A 19310-nucleotide genomic window follows, 5' to 3' on the forward strand; every position below is an offset into this window, starting at 1 on the left:
TAGAAATTTACGGAATATCGATTAATAATTTCGCAGAGAAAAAATTAGCTATTAGCCATTAATAGCTATTGAAAATTAACGTTTTCAAAGGAGTCATAAAAAGGGGTGGTTTCCTATATGTTTTAGGGTGCGTACTATCACGTAGATACACGATACCACTAAGCGAAGCCCCCCAATGTTTTCCAAGTCCGTCTAAACTTGGAAATCAGCAGATTTTCGTGAATTTCTGCCGTTAATATGTATTGAAAATTAATTTATTCACTGAGTTATACGCAAAATGAGTTTGGTATTTTTAATTGATAATAATTCATTAAATTTTAATTTTATGACTGGAGTAATTGTGGATTCTGAAAGAGCATTTTAAGAGCAATTTTTTAGTAAATCATTCATTAAAATATATTAAATTCCCGCGCCAACTTCATAGTGGTACCTTTTTGCCAGGGCAACAGGTCTCCTGCTAAGAAAGCTGGTAAAAACGTACAACTTAGAGTCTTTGTTGATACTATACCCACTGAGAATGTGCTCCAGATCCGGCCTTTTGGAAGCGCTCTCTCAGGCCAGCTGGGGAATTACCAAAAACAAATAAAAAAAAAGTTGTCTAATTGTCATTATTTTCATTGTTTATTTTTTTTTTTACCGCTGCTTGTAAACATTTAAGAAACCGTTGTTGGTTTGTGTCTACCTGTTTGATCAATCAAACGAAAATATTCAAATCTTAATAATTTTTTCTCTTTTCATCGATTTTAAAATTGTTTAAAAATGAAAGCTGTGATTCAACGCGTGACCAAAGCATCAGTTTTAGGTAAGTTTTCTAATTTACTTTCAGGTTACTTTTTGACGCATGCGCCTTAAGTAAATTAAATATTCAAATTTACTTTTTATTTATTTAATTAATTAACAATCAATTCGTAATTTTTCAACAGTAAATGGAGAAATTATCAGTAGCATCGGTAATGGATTGTGTGTATTAATTGGAATTAAATCTGATGACACGATTGCTGATGCCGAGTACATGTAAGATATTTTTAATTAATATTAATTAGTAAACACCGGCTAACTTATGGTAACAATAAAATTTGATTTAATATCTTTTTTTAACTTAGAGCTGAAAAAATATTAAAATTGAAAATTTTTGATGGCCCTACTGGAAAACGATGGGCTTCCAGTGTAATGGATAAAGATTTTGAAGTTCTATGTATCAGTCAATTTACACTTTACCATGTTATGAAGGGAAATAAATTGGATTTCCATCGTGCGATGTCGACTTCTGCAGCTGAGTCATTTTACAAACATTTTTTGAGTGAATTGAAACAAAAATACACTCCTGAACGAATTAAAGGTAATTAATAGTATATTGTGAGACAAGGGATGAAACAACGATTTCAAATCAGGGTGAAAGCTGACATCACCCGCAGTTTGAAATCGTCTTTCATCCTGAATTACATACTAGATTTTTTATGATTACCTGCATTGGAACTCAAAGTTTCAGTGTCAGCAGCCAGAAACAAGTTAATTTAAGACCAATGGTGCCATCAACTATTAGCGTAAGGGGAAACTTTAAATACTATTTAGTATTGGGACTAATTTTTATAAAACTTAATCACAGCCAGAACTGTCATTTACGTGAATAAAATTAATGCTCTGAAATTACTATTTAAAAAATGACAAGTATCAGAGTTTAAATTGCGAAAGCCTTCAGTCAGCGGGCAGAACAATTATTTGTTTGTTCCTTAGGGATGAAACAAATTTTTTTCTGCCCGCTGACTGAAGGCATTTACAATTTACGCGTTTGCTAATATTCATTCGCGGCATTGGACTAAAATTCACTGGCGGATCCGAACCATGGTAATTACCGTGATTTACGGTATTCAGAAGAATTGCGGTAAAATACGGAATTCTATGATAAACGCGCGATATTTTGCTGTAAATTTACAGCAAGAGGGCGGGCATTTATCGTAAAATTACGGCATTTTACCATAGAGTGAAGCATTGCATTGTCAAAATTTAAAAAATAAAATAAAAAAAGCAGACGATGCTTACGGTATAGAATACCCCAAATTACTGCATTTTACAGTATTCACCGTAAAATACCATAAACTGCGGCAAATTTGTCGTATCACTACCGTATGTTACGGTAATTCAAATCTGCTGAGGTTATCTTTTTATGACTGGCTGTAGAGACACTGAAACTTAAAGTTTCGATTTTGGTATCATGAAAACTAAAATTACTTATCATTTTATTTTATTCAGATGGTAAATTCGGAGCTATGATGAATGTTCAAATTGAAAATAATGGACCCGTGACTCTAGAAATTGAATCTCCGATAAAAGATAACGTTGAATCTGTACCAACATAATTACTATTTGTTACTCAACAGTTTATTTTATTAAGTACACATTCTTGTTATAAATCTAACATTTTACAATATTTTTTACCGAATTGTTTTTTACCTAAATTGTAATAAAAAAAATCCCCGACGCCATACAATTTTTTTTTATCTCTCATTAACAAATTACATGTAATTAAAAAAAATAATTTTAAGTTATGCATTAAAAGTTTATCATATTTATACTTTTTTAATTTTAAAATATGAAAATTGTGAGCTGTCAGTTGCGTTTACTGTCATACAATAAATTACTTTTTAAAAAAATGTATTCTTATTTAATTAACGAATGATTTTAATTTAAAAATATCAACAGTAATTTAAATAATATAATTTACAATATTAATTTATGTGATATTAGTTTTAAATTTAAATTTAGTCACATGGTCTGACGTCACGGGTCGGTGCAGTTTTGCTGAAAAACTAGATATAGGGAACTAGTAATAAACCTGGCGCTACAGTAGGGAGAACTAAAACTATTGGGAGCGGATGATAACCAAAGTACTCTGTAAAAATATATATATATTTTATGAGTGTGAATGTAGCAGACATGAGACAATTTATAAATTTAAATAAATAAATTCATCAATTAAAATTATGAAATTTAAAAAAATGCGCGTAATAATTTTTTAAATATTTAAATACGCAATTTTTAAATTTTAGTTTGACTTACATTTTATTTATTTATTCAAAAATTTAAAAAATTCCCAACTGTCAGCTACATTCACACTCATTTTTTTTTTTTTAATACCGAGAACTGACAGGTCACAAATATCCTTCTTTGTGCTAAATGACAGATAAGTCATTTTATTTTTATTTATTTATAAATTTTAAATAAATAATTAATAAGTAAATTTAAAAATTTAAAAAATGAGCGCTTATGAAAAATTATATTCTATTTAAATTTATATTTCAAGCTGTAAGTGTGAAATGGTAATTTTGATTATAACCTGAGTAAGATTTACTGATAATAAAAAATGTTGAAACCAAGAGCTTTGATGCAAGTTCTGAGCCAGGCAAATACTGGTGGTGTTGAGAACACTTTGTAAGTTTTAAATTATTTATTTCCTTTTTACGATTCAAAATCTGGGATGATTATTTTTTTCAGATTACTTAGCAGAGATGGTGGTCTTTTGGCTTACAGTGGATACGGTGATAAAGATGCCAGAGTAACGGCTGCAATAACGAGTAATATTTGGTCAGCTTATGAAAAAAATGGACGTAATGCTTTTAAAGAAGATGAGTTACAGTTTGTTTTAATGGATTGTCAGGTATAGATTTTATAAATTTATTAATTAGCAATTTGTAGGTGACCCTTCTTTACATCTCAGTCAAAATATATCACTCACTAATTTCTCAATGTAAAAAAAAATTATATAGACTGAGGTTTTTGTCCGAGACGTCAAAATACTGATCGAAAAAAAATATTTAAAATGTATCTAAAGAAATTTTTTTTATTTTACATATTAACAGTTTATTTTAATGACAATTTAAAAATAATAAATGTATTTGTTATTTTTACAGGAAGGTAAAGTTGTAATAACAGAAGTAGCAAATTTATTACTATGTCTTTATGCAAGAGAAAATGTTGGCTTTGGATTGCTGAGAGAAAAAGCACAAGCTCTTGCTAAATATCTTGATCAGCCATTAAAAACAATAGCAAGCATGCCTTAAATTTTAAAATACTGTTTAAAATTAATTATGATATTTAATAATCAATAATAACTCATGACTTTCTTACATATTTTATAACAAAAATTGTATATAAAAAATATGTTAATTATTAAATAAATAAATGATATTCACATGAAAAGTTTTTTATTAATTAAAATTTTGTAATAAAATTACTAAAGTTTAAATTCAAGATGTACAACAAAGTCTTTATTAAATCACAACTCATACAAACAAAGTTTACACTGTTAATAATTACATACTTTATTATTTAAATTAAATTATATAAATAATTATAAATTATGTTTCATTTGTTATAAACTCAGATATTTCTTAAGCACTAAGTACTTCAACATGAACATAAGGATTTTAAATATTTTATGTAAAATGTATATCAATAAAAAAAAGTTTACGTTTAAATAAAAATATAAAGAGCTTAGTAAATATTTAAATAGTAATTGTGCAGTTTCAATGAACATATAAGTAGAGTATATATATTTTATTTTATTTATTAAATATCCTGTTTTAAATATTTATTTCATTTTATAAATTTAAATCTGGTATAAAATCTTTGTAATGTCTTTGATCGTGCGGGCTTTTAACTCGTAATAAATTATGTAAAAATTTTTTGTATTAAAATCCATACATTAATCTTTTTTTTTATATGTGGGTATATATATATTCAAATACAAATTTCACATCTAATATTTAATTTCACAATATGACATTTAATAATTTGACAAGTGGTTTTATTTAAATAATAAATGTCTTTATGAAAGTACAAATATTTCTTTCATAAAAATTCAAAATGACATTTCTACGACGAGTATTTATTTTAATTTATTTAATTGTCTATATTAATAATTGTAATTGATATTTACTGTTTATAAAGCCAATACTTAATAATTTATTTAGTTTTTTTAAATTACTGAGCTAACTCTTTATAATAAATAAATGACAATGAAGAATATTTATGATAATTATTTAATGAAATACCAGATTATTGCACTAATTATTTCATTAACTAAGTGTATAATAACGTGTATTTATAAAGCACCTTTATTTATTTTTTTTTTTCGTTTATCTTTTTGATAATGATCTAACATTTATTTATATATATATATATATATTTATTTAATAATTAAACATAATTTAATATTTGTTTTTTGCTTATGACTTAAGTGTAAAATGTGAAATTTATTTTTCTTTTTTTATAGGCCAGTTGTTTGTGATAATTGAAAAATTTATATCATTTATCACAATAATTGAGTATTTATTAATTTACTTTTTTTTAATAAGAAATACGATTGAGAACTATTTGCAAAAACATTTTTAAAAATATTATTTAATTTAATATTTAACAAATCGAGGTAAAGGTATTAGAATTTTAATGTTTATTTTTTTTATTAATGAGTTTTAATTTAAATGTAATGAGAGTTTGGTCCTCTTATAGAAACTGTTTTATGAAATTTTTATTTCTTTCAATATATTTACATGTATATATATATATAAATATTAATATATCATGTTTGATTTAATATTATAATTGCCATTGTTGATTATATATTTTAATAATTTATAATATTTTATATCGTGTTATAAAAGTTTCAATTTTATGTTTTTGCATCGTATTTTATTTATATTTATTTCTCAAACGGCGGCAGTGCGCTAGTGGTTTAATTTATTTTATAAATAAAAAAAAAATCTTATTTGTTTTCCCTTAACTTTTTTTTTCTTTACAATAATTTAGTACAAAATTCTAATCCTTAATAACTATCGTAAAATGTCAATGTTTCCAATTATAATGTTTTATATTTATTTTAATTATAATAGATAGTCACGATTACGCTTGTATAAATTTACATTCTATTAACTCGTGTAAATCGATATTGTCCTTGTTACTAATTTTTAAATGACAAAGATTTTTTTATATTTTTAAATTTATCTCGTATTGTTTTTTTTTTTATTTTTGTTCTTTTTTTTTATTTAATTAATATTAATATATAGATAATAAAAAATAAATAACGAGAAAAATAATTGATTAACAATTATTAATTGTAAATAAAATTAATCACAAGAAAAACATAAAACAGTCTTCGCATTACTAGATAGATGTATCGCTAAAAATATATATATTAGCGGATAAAATAATTAATTAATTTAATTTAATTAAATGTAATATTAGAAATAATAGTAGACTGGGCAGAGGAAGAAATCAAAGTATGTAATGATTACATTCGTGAACCCTTTTGCTGCAACACCTAAAAATTAATTATATTTTTAATTAATTTAAATAAATATACTTTTTATATAAATATTAAACACACGTCACAAAAACTCTACTACTTATTTTTTAAATAAATAATTAATTATTTATTTAAACAATTAGATGACTAAAAATATTAAATAAGTAATAAAATTTTTTTTAACTAAAAAATATTTAAAATGGACTAATCTACCGACGTAACTAGATCTGAAGCATTAAAACTAGAAACTGAGACCCTTTGTTAATAAAAAACCATTATGTTTAAAAAATTAATAACAATCACAAATTACTCACCTTTAAATACAACAATTTTAAACACAAATATTTTTATCTGCTGTATTTATTTATTTACACTTCACTTAGTTTATAAAAATAACAATAAAAGCTTTACCCTGATAAATAAATAAACCCATGATAAAAAATGAACCATGCAAAATATTAAAATCATGCTGGATAAAGGATAGAAAGTAACCAAACCAATAAAAAGACAAATAATTCTTTATTTACTTAAATAAAAAGCATGCTGTACAATAATAACAATTATTTTAATAATAAATAATCATTTAAAAAATTAACACACAAAATAATAAACGGGACATGCTCATGCAGGTCTATTCATAAATAAATTTTATATTAAATTAGTATACACACTAAAAACTAAATGATTCTTAACGAAACATTTTGTATTATTAAAAAAAAAAATAAATAAATAATAAAAATAAAAACACAAAAGAAAATACATAAATTAATATCTTTTGATTGACTTTAATTTAATTTAAATAAATAAAATATAATACTGGAGTATTTTAATGGTAGTTACTAAAAATTTTTAAGATCATCGGTTGTTACGTCGGCGTTTAAAAAATAATTATAATTAAATTAATTAATAAAATGTACGTATAACATTAATCATAATAGTAATTAAGATAACTACAACAACAATAATAATCATAATAATAATAATTGTAATAATATAATAATAATAATAGTAATGATAAAATATAATGAGTAAAAAATTTAAATAACGCGCTAATCACGACTATTTCGGCTGGCGTGAGCAGAATGGGAATAAGACGGTACCTTTACACGATCGGTGGATTCCTGCTCTTTACTTGTCAATTGACTCGGTCCATATTCACGACTTACGACACACAAAAATTCAGCGTGATCTTCATTCCCATAATTGTATTGCGATCCAATATTAATAAGCTATAAAATAATTTAAATAACATCAGTTAGATTTCTATTAAATTTAATTAATTATCTTTATTATCGTAAATTAAGAGAAGTAATTTGTAAAACCATTTGCTACAAATTTTTTTTTTTTTTTTTTTTATAAAATAAAACGGTAACGATGATTTTAAAAAATGCAGGGGTAAATAAATAAATAAAAGTAATTCAATTTTTAGTACAGTCAGTAGTTAATGCTTTGATTTTTTGCTCATAATTTACTAGATTTAAAAAAACTATTTTAGCAAGGCATTAATCATTTTATAGTAGAAGTACCATTTGTTGCCACTGCTCCATTTTTTTATATTTAATACTTTATTTTAATTTATGAAAAAGTATTAAATGAAATTTTTATTCTCTGTACACATTTTAAAAATTGTCATTGCGTCTTTTATAAATTAATTTATTTAAATTTTTCAGGCACCTAAAATGGCCCTAAATGGTATCTCTACCCTATAAGAATTTTCTTTTTTTTTTAGATAAGATAAGGGACCAAGTACCCGATCACTCCATGTATTTGTATATGCATTTAGTAAGTATAAATACGCAAATACATGAGTGAATGGGTACTAGTTCTCTGATTGAGTACTAGATCTTTTACCTTAATTATAAAATGTAATTATAAAAAATACCTGTTCAAATTTCCACCCATCGGACATCGTCGATACCATTTGTGTAATTTCATCTTCATGGCACTGTAGTACTCGATAGACATGTTTTTTAGAATCACGAGTTGGTCGTGTGTCTCTTATACTTATTCTTTCATTGACAAGTCTTATCAATTCAGTAATATTATAAAATTCAGCCTCTTCGAGTACACCTTCCTCAGTGAGATCTTTATTTATAACTAATTTTCCATGACGAAGGTAATTTAAGACCGGACTGAAGTACGTGGGATCGCGGTCTATCAGATAAGCTCCCGTTTCATCCTGGAAGTTGACACAAAAATTTTAATTATTAGTTTCAATAATAATAATAATAATAATAATAATAGTAATAATAATAAAGTTTATTAATAATAACAATTTCATAAATAGGATTTACGATAAATTATGTTTATTTTAAAATTACGCGGGTAGTAAATAAATATGTATATAAACTAACCCGGTCGGAAATAAGGTCGGAGTCCTCTTGACATAGTCTATATAGAAACGAATTTGGATCTCGTGCTAATGTTGTTTTAGCTGTCAAAAAATACGTTCCACCGACATTTAAACGCACCCATTGATTATTACAACGTTTGGATATATTATTTTCTGTCATACTGTGAGAATTTATATCATTGAAGTCCGCCATTTTGGCATTTAACTACTTGATAAACGACAACACTCTGCACTCTCGACTAACAATAAGTACACACACAGCGCACACATTTACAAAAAAAAAAAAAAAAAAAATACGACCTTACAATATGCTGTACCATATATCGTTTTATATATTTTATATATCGATTAGTTTTACAATCGATTTGTAACTTGAAACTCAACTCATATCGATACTTTTACCTGTATAGATAAAAAAAGTTAATGATCTTTCAACAAAAATATTAATTGGGTAAAGTATCAAAACTAGATCTAATTGCAATCAGTATCCAGACTTTTTAGTTATGAAATTAATTCACAACAGATAAATATTTGATGTTTTTATTGATTAGATAAATTGTCAGTTTGAATCTATTAAATTATTATAACAGAAAATAAGGGGGTTGACTATGAGACATTTATTCAAAATATTTGAAAATATGCAGATTTTTAAAACTTGAGTGTGAATGTAGCAGACAAGACAATTTATAAACTTTGAATAAATAAATAAATTAAACAATGAAATTTAAAAAAATGCGCGCGCTTATTTTTAAATTACGTAGTTGCCCATTTTTTAAAATTAACTTACTTTCATTTTATTTATTTAGTCTAAAATTTAAAAAGTTGCCGTCAACTACAGGCGCTTAGTTTAAAACGTATGAATTTTTATGAAGATTAAGAATTTAAACATTTGAAATAATCAAAAATTTATAAAGTTTTAATTGTCTTATTAATATTATTTAAAAATATGAAAATAAGAAATATAAATTTACTTTAATTTAAAATTAATAAGGATAGAAATTAAAAAGAAAACACAATTTAATGTCACATAAAATTTGTATTACAAAAAATAAATTAATTAATATTTTAGTTACAAAAATACATGACTAATTAATAATTAATAATACTCTATCTAGTGATGATTTAAAATGTATTTTTAAATATTTGAATATTTTTAATTTTATAGAGTTTATAATTTTTTTTTTATTTATAGTTAATGATTTATTGGTATACTAAAAACACGAGATTCGATTTATGTTTATGACAAATGGAGTATAAAAAAATTTTAATGTGACATAAAGTAAAATAATTATTTTAATTATTAATAATAATATAAGTATAATGTATTCTATCAGTCCTGCCTCTACTATATATTATATTTTTTATTAACTTTTCTTTTTTACCGTATGGCTGCTTATACTCGCACATTGTACTGAAATTACATTTAGAAGAATAAAAAAAATTATTATCATAAACTTTATACAATTGTTAGTTCTTATAATTATTCTTACAATTATTTTATTTATTCTATCTCTTAATTATATATTGTTTTTTTGTTCACTAATTACTATGCAATGTTTTATATTATTTTTTACTGCAAAATGTAGAGATTCCGGCACAATACTGTACATTGTAATTTATAAATTTATTTTTTGTTCATTTGTAAAATTAATTTTGATATTTTGTATGTCTACTAATACTACTATATTTACGTCTTGTCATGTTTACGCATTAAAATTATATAATTATGTTCATTTATATTATATTATCATTACTAATAAAAATTAATATAAAAAAAATTTAAGTTTGGCAAGCATCGATTGATTTATACATTAAAATAAGAACAAACGATTTAAAAAAAAAAAAAAAAAAAAACGTGGTCACCATACACTAAAATTTTTTTTTCATTGTTCCCATAAATTTGTTTTTTGTTTAAATATCAACCACGATGTATAATAAAAAAACTTGTCATTGAATTTTAAAAACATTTAACGACTCTAATAAAATTGTAATATTTTTTTCTATATACAATTTTTTTAAAAATAATTACTTTGATTTTTATAATTAATTATAACTATTAATAAACCAATATATATTTGCAAGAGTATTTTAGAATTATTTTTTGTTCGTTCTTAATTGTTCTAATATTTAAAATTGTAATATATATAATAATAATAATAATAATATTTAGATAATTGTTGTACGATAAAGTGCTTTGTATTAAAAAATAACTAGCCTCTTCTAAATCGAGAAAAAAGGCATTCACTGGAAACAGATCTAGTATTGCGTACCTATATTATTTATATATATGTATATGTATGTATATTTTTATATATATACATACATATAGATATAATTAATATTTTATACCTCAACGTTTATCTTTGTACTTAATTTTGTGCCGCGTTTGCCGCAACTTTTCTTCATACTGACTTTCAAGTTCTTTTAATTTTTCTTTCATCTGTAACTCCTGAGTACTAACGATTTCATCAACATTTTGTTGCACTTGATTTATAGCTTTTTTGTAACCATCTTCAATTCGTTTACACTCTCCCATTAAAAATTTTTCCTTTTGTTCCGCGTACTCCTAAAAACAATAAATAAAAAAAAAATAAATAAAATTAATTTAAATAAATAACTTAATTTTTAAACTAATTACCTTATAATTATTGGCAGTAGTTTTAGCTGATTGATACTTATGTTTCAATGTGTCAATACTGTTTTTCATTTCTTTTTCTTTTTGTTTTAATCTATTAATCTCATCATTAAATTTACCCTCCATTTCTTTTAATTTTTTAATTTCTTCTTGCATCTTAGCTTCATTTTCCTTCATCGTTTGATTTTCTGCAGCCCAGGCAGGCATAACTTGCGCCATAACGTTTTTAACTTCTTCAATATCAATCTCTTTCTGTCTCAACTGAACTTGTAAATTTTCAATGGTAATTTTACGGGTCAACAATTCTTGTTTGTACTCAGTAATTTTTTGTTCAATCATCTGAGTTACGATTTGTTCTTGAGCTTTGAAAGACGACTGCAGTTTTATTTTTTCCGTCAGCATGGCTTCGCTCATGGCTTCCAGTTCTTTAGTCTTTTCCGCATACTTGAGATTCAATTCCGACAGGATATTTTTATATCGATCTTCGATAGTTTTTTCTTTAGCACGATGTTGGTCCTCGATTATTCTCAGCTCTTCGGCGACCTTTTGTTCCATTTCTTCGCGCACTGTTTTAATAGACATCTCACGCATCCTCTGAAGATCATTGGCTTCAATAGTACTCCGTGGTGACAAATTTAATTCCGCAGAAACTTGTTTTTGATTTTTAACATACTCTTCAAACTGTTTAGCTTGATTTTTCAATTTTGTTATCAAACTATCTCTCTCATCTTTTATTTTTTCTAAATCTTTCAGCCGTTGAAGCTGTGCTTCCTTTTCTTTGAGTTCAAGTTCCAGCTGTTTTACTTTCTGTTCATCCATATCATCTCTACGGCCATTTTTGCTGCTATTCAACTGGTCAGTAAGCTTCCTCACCAGTTCTTTGTACTGATTCAATTCCTTCTCCAAGTCATTTCGCGTATTCGATAAACTATCATGTGACCTACTTACATTATTTTCATAATACGCAATCTTATTCTTGCATTCCGTCAATTGGTTTTCCAGCTCGCCGATCCTCGTCTGATATTCAATCTTATCCTTCAGTAAATTTTCACACAAATTTTTCAACGTATCATTTTCTAAATTTATTTTAGCAGACAAATTTGCTTGATGAGCTTCCTTGGTCTCACTACTGTGTTTTGAGTCAGACAACTGATGCTCACGTCTCGACAACTTCACCAATAAATCATTTCTTTCATTAACGATATTACTATATTTTCTCTTCATCGTTTCATGAGAAATTTCCATCTGTGCTATTTTTATTTTCGCTTCATCTAAATTTCTCTCAAGTTCAGTCATTTTTTCTTGATCCTTGACGGCACTCGACAGCTTCTCTTCAAGACGTTTGCAGTCACTTTCCAGCTGGGCTATTTTATCTGAATGTTCAGAGCAATGGTCAGGTAACAGAATACTGATTTGTCGTTCAGGATAAGCATTGCGAAGCTCAGCAAGTGCTTCTTCTTTAGCTCGCTCAATTTCCTCATGAATTTTTCGCGCATACTCAACTTTCTTCTTGCGTTCATAACTCAAATCCTTCTCTAATTCAATTATTTTTTTTTTATAAGACTCACACTCGTGAGTCAATCGCTGGGTAATTTTAATTTGCGATTCAAGCTCCAGTTTAACATAATCGATCTCCTGTTTCTGCATCTCTAAATTGGTATAAGTCTCTTTCAACGTTTTAATTTCCTCCTTATGGTCATTTATCAACTGTTCTTTTGTCCCGCAAACTTCTATGTACAATTCCTTAACGCGATCAAGTTCTCTTTGTGTTTGCTCTAATTGCACGGTTAATTGCACTATTTCCAGATGCGCTTCTTGACGAGCACGTTCAACGGCCTTGTCATGAATTTCCAGGTACTCTTTATTAAACTCACCAATTATTTCTTTCTCCTGCTGCGCCATAGTCTCATGCTGAATTTTACGAATGGTTTCCTCTTGATTTGCTAAAGTTTCCTCTAATTTTTCCTGCAGTCTAGTTTTTTCATGCATCAACGTCGCATTCTGTTCCCTCACTTCAGTCAGGTGTTCTGTTAATTTTTTAATTTGATTTGTCGCTTTTATCGAGTGATCACTGATAAAAGAATTAAGCTCATGCTCGAGTTCATTGACACGCTTTGCATAACGGGCGGCCTCTTGTTGGCAAGTATCGGCTCGTGAATAAGCCTTCTCAAGCTCTTTGTCCTTCTGAGCTAATGTATTCTCCAGTCGCGTTATCTCCTTACGTTTTATTGCTTGACCAGCGATACATCTCTGTAATTCACCCCGTAATTTATTCGTGATATCTTCGCCCGATTTGTTTCTTGATTTATTATGCAGCTCACCGAGCTTCATTTGCCTAATAGAATCCGATTCTTCTTCCATCGTTGACGTCAACAGTGAATCATATTGCAGGGCATCACTTTTAGCTACGTCTAATTTATGCTGTAAATTATTTATAATTAAAATAAATAAGTAGTTAATTAATTAATTAATTTAATAATTTTTTAAATATTTACTTTTAATTCTTGAACTGTCTTCAGGACTTCTTCTTTTTCCTGGGTCAATATTTTAACACGATTTTCCAACTGCATAATTTCCTGAGCATTATTAGTTGCCATGAGATTACGACATTGAATTTGACTTTCTTCCAATGCCTTTGACAGTCGATTCATCGTGTCGCCTTTTTCAACCATCAATGTTTCATGCGCTCGTCTTACTTCCGCTAACTTATGCTCTAAACTCACGTACATTGACTCCTAATAAAAATAATAACTAATAATTATTAAAAAAAAAACAAACGAATTAAAATCAAATACTTAGTCGTGAATATAAAAAATTGTAATTCCAGTGAAACTAAACAATTAAACTTGCCGATATGTCTTGCGTTAAATCCATTTTAGGCGGCTTGTTAACGAAATAATTTAAATACTAATTTATAGTTAGTCAATAAAAATATTTAAATAAAATATAAATAAAAAATACCTTCTCATTAAGCTTATCAGTGAGCAAATCAATCTGCGTCTGCATATTTTTCATTTCAATACTGTGTTTTTCTTGCGCCTGTTTCAAAAACTTTTCATGAGTCTTATCATTAGCTTGTAAACTTTGTACTCTTTCCAACACAGCTATTTTCTGCTGCAAATCAACAACTGAATTCTTCGCGACTTTCAATTCATCGCTCATATTTTTATTGGTCTTCTCCAAAACAGATATTTTTTCTTTAAACCCGTCTATCTGTCCCTGAAGTTGAGCGATTTCCGCCTTGGCGTCAATCAGAGCGTTCTGAGCCTGATTCCTCGACAAATTTGATCTCTCGACCTCAGCTTGAGTTAACGCCAGCTTCCTTGAGAGCTGATTTTTTTCTTCCTCCTTTTCCAGCTGCAGCTGCTGTAATTCCTCAGTCAGCCGCTGGATCTCGCGCATCCTCACCGAATAAAGTACTTCTAGCTGTTCTTTGCTATTGTACTCAGCAGTTTTGTAAGCGTTTGTGTCATTACTAATAACCGGTCGTCCATTGGGACTGACTTTGTAGCAATGATTGTAATGATCAGAGCCAACGTCATTTTCACCACTGCCAACCTCTTTAATTTTTTCTAGCGGACTATTATTGTCGTAAGGCTCGATGTATCCATTGTTTGAGTATTTAGCATTCTGTGTATCGAAATGATTAGACGGAGTTTCGTAATTTGATGGATAATTGTCTAGTAAAGTGTACCCATCATTTATTTGCGCTCTCAAATCATTCGGAAATGTCATTGGATTCGTGAGACTCGGTGGTCGTGGCAACTCATACGGACTTTCAGCTATAGAATTTAACGAGTTGTTGTCTCTATTACTCGTACGCGGTGTCCCTAATTGCCCATAGATATCAAACTCGCGCTGCATATCGGAGTTCGTTTTACCAGTATAATATGGAGTACTCATGGCATAATTAGTTTTCCCCTCGGACGTATAGATGCCAAAGTCTTTTTGATATTGCGACAGTGTAGGCGCTGCCTTGTCATTGTTAATTATTTGACTTTTTGAGCAGTTATTTACTAGGCTATTGCTGACATCTGGGTCTGCATCTCGGGTATCATGAAAATTGCTGCTGTTAACCGAGCTCACTTCATCATCCTCGTCCAAATCTTCAAAGGCATTTGTCAAAATATCTTTGATCTAGAAAATAAAACCAAAACGAAAATTAAAAATCTCTGGGGTATTGAATGTCGCGGGTAAAAAATTCTATTTACTAATATATCAAATTGGTATAAAAAAAATGATAACTGTGCATCTATACATCAATACATATCATGTTACCTCTTCATTACGTCGCTTCAAATCCTCCTGTTCCTCATCCTCCTCTTGCCTGTGTACAATAGTACTTATTTTAATGCTATCGGAGCCCTGGAAGAGGCTCATACCAGGAGCCTCCATGCCTCCAACAACACGATCTTGCATTATGATTACTAATAATCAATTTATTGTTAATTTTATCACCATGATAACAATTGTTTATGACACCATAACCTAGACGCAACAAGTGGCTTGCCAAATGACTGTCGTTATAAGCGTTATAGCAATCAATCCAGCGCCAGCAGGACATTGAAAGAGACGCTTAGTACATTTTATCACACAACACTTTTATTATTTATTATTATTTGGATTAATCTTATGGTTAACCAGTCTAATATTTTTATTTTATAAATTATTTATATTGTAATGCTTATGCTCTGTATTGGCGATTGCTTGTAAACAATCTTTGAAAAGTCAAATGAGCAGCATATTATACCTATAGGCACATATAGATATATATATATATATATATATATACATATATATGTTTATACAATATTGGTGTTGGTGGTGTAGTAGAAAGGCGTGTTGGTGATGTTGGTTGTTGTTAAAATGAAGGAGCGCGGGAATATGTGTGTTGGTTTGATGACAACCCCATCAAATTTAGTTGAGATTTAAATTGTTGGCGCTACTGTTGAATTTGATTTTTATACGGATATCTTTGCTGTCATCTACAGGATTGAAAATGTCATTTATTTTAATAAGAACCTAATTAATAATTAAAAAATAATAATAATAATTAGTTCACTTCAGAAAATTATGTAAGTGACGTAAATTCTTCTGACAGAAGTCGGAATCGAGCCCATGTTTGAAGAGAGTTTGAATTCGAATCCCAGCACTCAAACCACTGCATTTAGTCCACCTGACAGTTAATTGTTGAACATTCAGTAATTTCTGCATCAACAAACTGTACAAAATTACAATTGATTTTGAAAGTCGCGGTATTAATTGAAGTAGGATAAAAGAATATCTTTTTTTTTCTCACTGTTTGTTACTTATCTAACAACGAAAGCGAATATTGACAAGTATTCGCGGCAATACATGAAAACCGCCTTAAAATCCGCGCTTTAACTCCCTCCCGGTCATTCGAATGTTAACCTAAATAAATATACATACACTAAATTTATTTCGCAACAGAGCGCCTTTTGGTTGATAACAAAATTAAGTTTTGATTTATTTATTGCAAATAATTAACGTACAGTGTTATGATTAGTAGAAGTTAATAATGCCGAAAATAATTGAAAACTCGAGGAAAAAGGAGGGTGATAACACTGGGGCCCTCGAAAATTCAATTTCCAGTAAAAGTATCAACAGATGTGAGATGATATTGTCAATGGAAGACGCCGTTTCTACAGAAGATAATTACATACTTGGCATTTGTGGCACTCAGAGGTAATTTACTTTTTAAATATTCATTTAAATTTCGTATATATTTATATATTTAACGAATAATAAATTCCAGTGAACCTGAATTCCGCATTTGCGCCGCGCTGTCCGATTACACGTGCGTTGTTTACAATGTCGGCGAGCAGTTATCAAAAATGATAACACTAGATCATAACACATCGCCAATTGTCGGCGCTAAATTTTGCCATAGTTCGAAAAATATTCTTTACACTGCTACCAAACATGGAAGCATTTCTGCATGTGATTTAAGAGCCAAAGGAAAAACTGTCGCTGAACTAAAAGGTATCAACTTCTAACTCCTTTTTAAATTTTCAACAACTGACATAAATTATCTACGCAGATAATTCATCAGAGGGAAAATTGAAACCGTTAGCAAGTTTCGACATCAGCTGTGACGACAGGCTCGTCGCTGCTGGTACTGAACACATCGGCGGAGACGCATTCATCCTCTTCTGGGACATCAGATACAACAATTCAAAGTTTGACAGCAGGAATAATTTACTCGGTGGCTACTGGGAGTCTCACATGGACGACGTCACCTCCTTGGCTTTCCATTCCGTCAAAGAAGACGTCCTCGCTTCAGGAAGTACCGACGGGCTAATAAATGTTTTCGATTTAACCCAAACTACCGAAGACTCTGCGCTCAATTATTCGCTCAATACTGAGTCCTCCGTGGTAAGATTTTTATTCTTACAAATTTATTTTAGTGTTGCGTTGATGATTAATTTAAAATTTTGTTTCAGGACAGGGTAGGGTGGCTAGATGACGGTAACCTCTGGTGTACAACTCATACTCATTCCCTACAGATGTGGAAATGTGAAGATGCGTCGCCTTTTGTTAAATATGATCGCAGCTGTATCGCTAATTTTTTGGTAAATTTTTTTTACAAATTATAAATCATGAATTATTAATTTCTATTCTATTATACTGATGATTTCAGAATGAAGATCCAGATGTTTGTTACCTTGTTAATATGCACAAAGCTGATTCAATAGAAAATCCATTTTTATTAACCGGTTTAAGTTCAATCAAAGGGTAATTATAATTTATGAAATTATTTAATTTATCAACTTTTAGAATTAAACTAACTGAGCTGTCGTAGTAATTGGCGGGAATAAAAACTGTCGTAGATGAAAAGTAGATTTTTCAAAAAAATTTGCCTGAAAATTTAAAGATTCTGGTGCAGTCAATAAATTTAAGTCTTGATCGTGAAAAAATTGATTTTAATATTTTTTAAAAATACTAGTAAATGTAATGAATATTTTTACAGAGAGAATTTCTCCGGACTTATGGTAAATGACGATGGATTAGAAGTGTGTTATGATTTCATAGGAAACAAACAAATCGTCCGCGACAGCTGGCTGCACACCAAGGTACCAAATGACAACAAAAATCTGATAGATAATTAGTACTTTATAAGCTAATATATTAAACTTGATTTAATTTTCTTAGAGCGGTTGTTTGGTAACCGGAGGCGAGAGCAGTATTTTGAACGTATGGAAGCCTAGTCCCGAGTCACTCTTGATCCCGCGACACTCAGATCGCAAGTCTGTCGCCAAATCAAACGGCAAAGCCCGCGACAAGCACAGGACCAAGCCGTACGAATTACACAACAAAATATAAATTTTTAAATTGCCATTAAATTTGTACAATTTTTTATATTCCATAGAGTAAGTGGATCTTTATATATTTAATAATAAATTCATTAATTTGTGTATTATCTTTATTTTTATTACAATAACAGTTTTATTTACATTTATAATAAATATTATATTTATTTTATATCCTTCCTTTTTTTTTTTGAGGCAGCTACTTAATCATCGATGAATTAGTGAATGATATATATATATAATAAAAAACATATAATGTCTTTTTAAAATAATTTAGGAATGTAAATTTCTCTGAGCATTTTTTTTGAATGCAGGAAATGATTTTTAAAATTTTAATTATTTTATAAGAAAGTCGTAAGGCGTCATTAGAAAATATAATAACCGTTTTTAATAGATAACGGCTGTTAAATATTATTAAAGGACTTTATTTATTTATTTTTATTAAGAATATATAATTGTCGAGGCTTAGTATCGTTATGCTCATTAAGAATTGCATTATTATTTATTTACGAGCACCTTAACGAATTTAAATTTAAGATTTACTTTATACACAATTTAACAGGAATAAATATATAAAACTGCTTTTATCATAACATGTCGCTAATTAAATGTAAGATTATATAAAAAGTTTGAATAAGAAGAAAATTAGTTACATTAATTAATTAATTAATCAATTAATCAATTAATTAG

The 19310-nt window shown here is 28.2% G+C and overlaps 5 protein-coding genes across 8 annotated transcripts; 3 read left to right on the plus strand and 2 right to left on the minus strand.

The window, feature by feature from the left end:
• The first annotated feature begins 468 nt into the window (after positions 1 to 468).
• On the plus strand, positions 469 to 2624 carry LOC103569502 (D-aminoacyl-tRNA deacylase 1). 2 transcript variants are annotated; one of them, XM_008546833.3, is made up of 4 exons: positions 493 to 802; positions 924 to 1014; positions 1104 to 1339; positions 2251 to 2624. In XM_008546833.3, exons 1-4 carry the CDS (start codon positions 760 to 762, stop codon positions 2355 to 2357), a joined length of 477 nt encoding a protein of 158 aa, XP_008545055.1. In that variant the 5' UTR covers positions 493 to 759; the 3' UTR covers positions 2358 to 2624. The 2 variants fall into 2 exon arrangements, with proteins under 2 accessions (XP_014297222.1, XP_008545055.1); XM_014441736.2 differs by lacking the exons at positions 1104 to 1339; positions 2251 to 2624 and having other exon boundaries at positions 469 to 802; positions 924 to 1018.
• Positions 2625 to 2937: 313 nt separating this feature from the next.
• Positions 2938 to 4206, plus strand: LOC103569501 (ragulator complex protein LAMTOR2 homolog). 2 transcript variants are annotated; one of them, XM_053740600.1, is made up of 4 exons: positions 2938 to 3181; positions 3301 to 3429; positions 3493 to 3655; positions 3909 to 4206. In XM_053740600.1, the coding sequence occupies exons 2-4, from the start codon at positions 3362 to 3364 to the stop codon at positions 4056 to 4058; spliced, it is 381 nt and encodes a 126-aa protein (XP_053596575.1). In that variant the 5' UTR covers positions 2938 to 3181; positions 3301 to 3361; the 3' UTR covers positions 4059 to 4206. The 2 variants fall into 2 exon arrangements, with proteins under 2 accessions (XP_053596575.1, XP_008545054.1); XM_008546832.2 differs by having other exon boundaries at positions 2939 to 3429.
• Positions 4207 to 5489: 1283 nt separating this feature from the next.
• On the minus strand, positions 5490 to 8914 carry LOC103569500 (BTB/POZ domain-containing protein KCTD5). 2 transcript variants are annotated; one of them, XM_008546830.3, is made up of 4 exons: positions 8656 to 8914; positions 8184 to 8480; positions 7402 to 7530; positions 5490 to 6316 (listed from the first exon to the last, which is right to left on the minus strand). In XM_008546830.3, exons 1-4 carry the CDS (start codon positions 8845 to 8847, stop codon positions 6287 to 6289), a joined length of 648 nt encoding a protein of 215 aa, XP_008545052.1. In that variant the 5' UTR covers positions 8848 to 8914; the 3' UTR covers positions 5490 to 6286. The 2 variants fall into 2 exon arrangements, with proteins under 2 accessions (XP_008545052.1, XP_008545051.1); XM_008546829.2 differs by lacking the exon at positions 5490 to 6316 and having other exon boundaries at positions 7129 to 7530.
• A 1832-nt stretch (positions 8915 to 10746) lies between these two features.
• Positions 10747 to 16088, minus strand: LOC103569499 (centrosomal protein of 152 kDa). Its single transcript, XM_008546828.3, has 5 exons — positions 15568 to 16088; positions 14251 to 15426; positions 13785 to 14024; positions 11293 to 13710; positions 10747 to 11220 (listed from the first exon to the last, which is right to left on the minus strand). Exons 1-5 carry the CDS (start codon positions 15706 to 15708, stop codon positions 11005 to 11007), a joined length of 4191 nt encoding a protein of 1396 aa, XP_008545050.1. The 5' UTR covers positions 15709 to 16088; the 3' UTR covers positions 10747 to 11004.
• A 320-nt stretch (positions 16089 to 16408) lies between these two features.
• On the plus strand, positions 16409 to 18725 carry LOC103569498 (WD repeat-containing protein 89). The gene is made up of 7 exons (XM_008546827.2): positions 16409 to 16995; positions 17066 to 17292; positions 17351 to 17685; positions 17754 to 17882; positions 17951 to 18045; positions 18281 to 18383; positions 18463 to 18725. Exons 1-7 carry the CDS (start codon positions 16829 to 16831, stop codon positions 18631 to 18633), a joined length of 1227 nt encoding a protein of 408 aa, XP_008545049.1. The 5' UTR covers positions 16409 to 16828; the 3' UTR covers positions 18634 to 18725.
• The last annotated feature ends 585 nt before the right edge of the window (positions 18726 to 19310 follow it).

The sequence above is a fragment of the Microplitis demolitor genome, chromosome 7, assembly GCF_026212275.2.
Source record: "Microplitis demolitor isolate Queensland-Clemson2020A chromosome 7, iyMicDemo2.1a, whole genome shotgun sequence".
Classification (NCBI taxonomy): Eukaryota; Metazoa; Arthropoda; class Insecta; order Hymenoptera; family Braconidae; genus Microplitis; species Microplitis demolitor.